At 57.3% G+C, this 1,606-nt stretch overlaps 1 protein-coding gene across 1 annotated transcript; it reads left to right on the forward strand.

Moving 5' to 3' along the window:
* The first annotated feature begins 587 nt into the window (after positions 1 to 587).
* LOC124662541 (baculoviral IAP repeat-containing protein 7-like) lies at positions 588 to 1,274 on the forward strand. Its single transcript, XM_047200365.1, has one exon. It carries the CDS (start codon positions 588 to 590, stop codon positions 1,158 to 1,160), a length of 573 nt encoding a protein of 190 aa, XP_047056321.1. The 3' UTR covers positions 1,161 to 1,274.
* The last annotated feature ends 332 nt before the right edge of the window (positions 1,275 to 1,606 follow it).

Genomic DNA, 1,606 nt, shown 5'->3' on the forward strand with positions numbered 1-1,606 from the left:
TTACGCAGAGCCAGGTTAAAGACGTGCTTCCTACAAGCACTTTATGAGAGTGAATGATGGGCCATATATTGATAAAGTACTACATTTTTATATCTCACATTATCGTATGGGTTGGCTCTAAACTCAGTTATAGATGATATGACTTCGAGCTTATATAACAGTAATTAGCTACACTATTGGAATTGCTCTTAACAGCTTGCCTAATAGCTAGCTTATTACTAGGAGTGGGCTTTATGTTAGCTTTAAAGTGAGGTGGCAATGCAATACAGCCAGCAGCAGGCTCTTTTATTAGCCTTAACGATGGCACCAGCGTAATTCGGCGTCAACCCCCACGCCACTGCGGTAATTGCAATCCACAAGTTTAAAAAGCCCGCGAGACCCGCTCCACGACCTTCTTCTCCTCCCTCCCTCCCCACTCCCCACTCGATCGCGCGCTGGCAACCGCAACCGGCCTCTCCTCCTCAACCACCGCCTGCCGCAGTACCGTCCCCACTACTCACCCTCCAAGAGAAGGAGACGCGGGGGCGGGGGCGGCGGCGTCGGCAGCAGAGCGATCGCGAGGTCGATCGATGGACCGTCCGCGGCCGATGACGCTCTGGGAACAGCTCTCCTCCACGCCCGACCCGGCCATCCGCGACATCCTCAAGATCCCGCACGAAGCCGACGACGGCGATCGCAGGCCGTGCACGCTCATGGACGCCATCGGCCGGGAAAGCCGCGGCGAGGGAGGCGACGGCAGGGTCAACTGGAAGCCGCTGCGCGACCGTCTCTGGCTCCGCCGAGCCGCGAACGCGTCTTCGACTACCACCCGCAACCGGCGGGCCGACGAAGATGGAAGCGAGGAGGAAGATGAGGAGAGCGAGGCGCCGGCGGTGGCCTCCATGTCGCTGATGGCGCTGCTGGAGCAGTCGGACAGCCAGTGGGACGACCAAGACGACGAGGAGGACGGCGCTGTACACGTCGACGGGGACGGCGACGGGCGGGAAGAGGAGGAAGAGATGGTGCGCGCGTGCTGCGTGTGCATGGTGCGGCACAAGGGCGCGGCCTTCATCCCGTGCGGCCACACCTTCTGCCGCCCGTGCTCCCGCGACCTCTGGCGTACCCGCGCCGACTGCCCACTCTGCAACGCCTTCATCCACGACATCCTCCACATCTTCTGAATTCTATACATGCATGCCTGCCATTTATTTCTACAGCAGTTCTTCATCCATTCACTCAACCACAGTAAGGTTCTGAACTAAGATTCAGCCATCCCGCGACGTGGTCACTGTTGTAAGCAAGCGCGGTAACAGATCTTTTTTTTTTTTGAACGGGGAATGGTCCCGAAGGACCAAGATGGTGCATTAATATCGATCGGTGAAGTTACAACTTACACTCAGGACTCCAGAAAGAAAGAAAATTACAACTAAGCCCTGGCATTTGGCACAAAGGACCTCAGATCTAAACTGTAGAAAGCGATCCGGTCCAGCTCCATCTCCACCGAGCTCACGAAGCTTCCAGCCATGGTCAACTGCAGCGACGCCGGGGACATGGCCACTTGGGTCGCAGCAGCGGGAGCCAACCACGGCTGGATCTGGAGGGCCTCCAATTTGGCATAGCCTGGAGG

This window comes from Lolium rigidum, chromosome 6, assembly GCF_022539505.1.
Source record: "Lolium rigidum isolate FL_2022 chromosome 6, APGP_CSIRO_Lrig_0.1, whole genome shotgun sequence".
NCBI lineage: Eukaryota > Viridiplantae > Streptophyta > Magnoliopsida > Poales > Poaceae > Lolium > Lolium rigidum.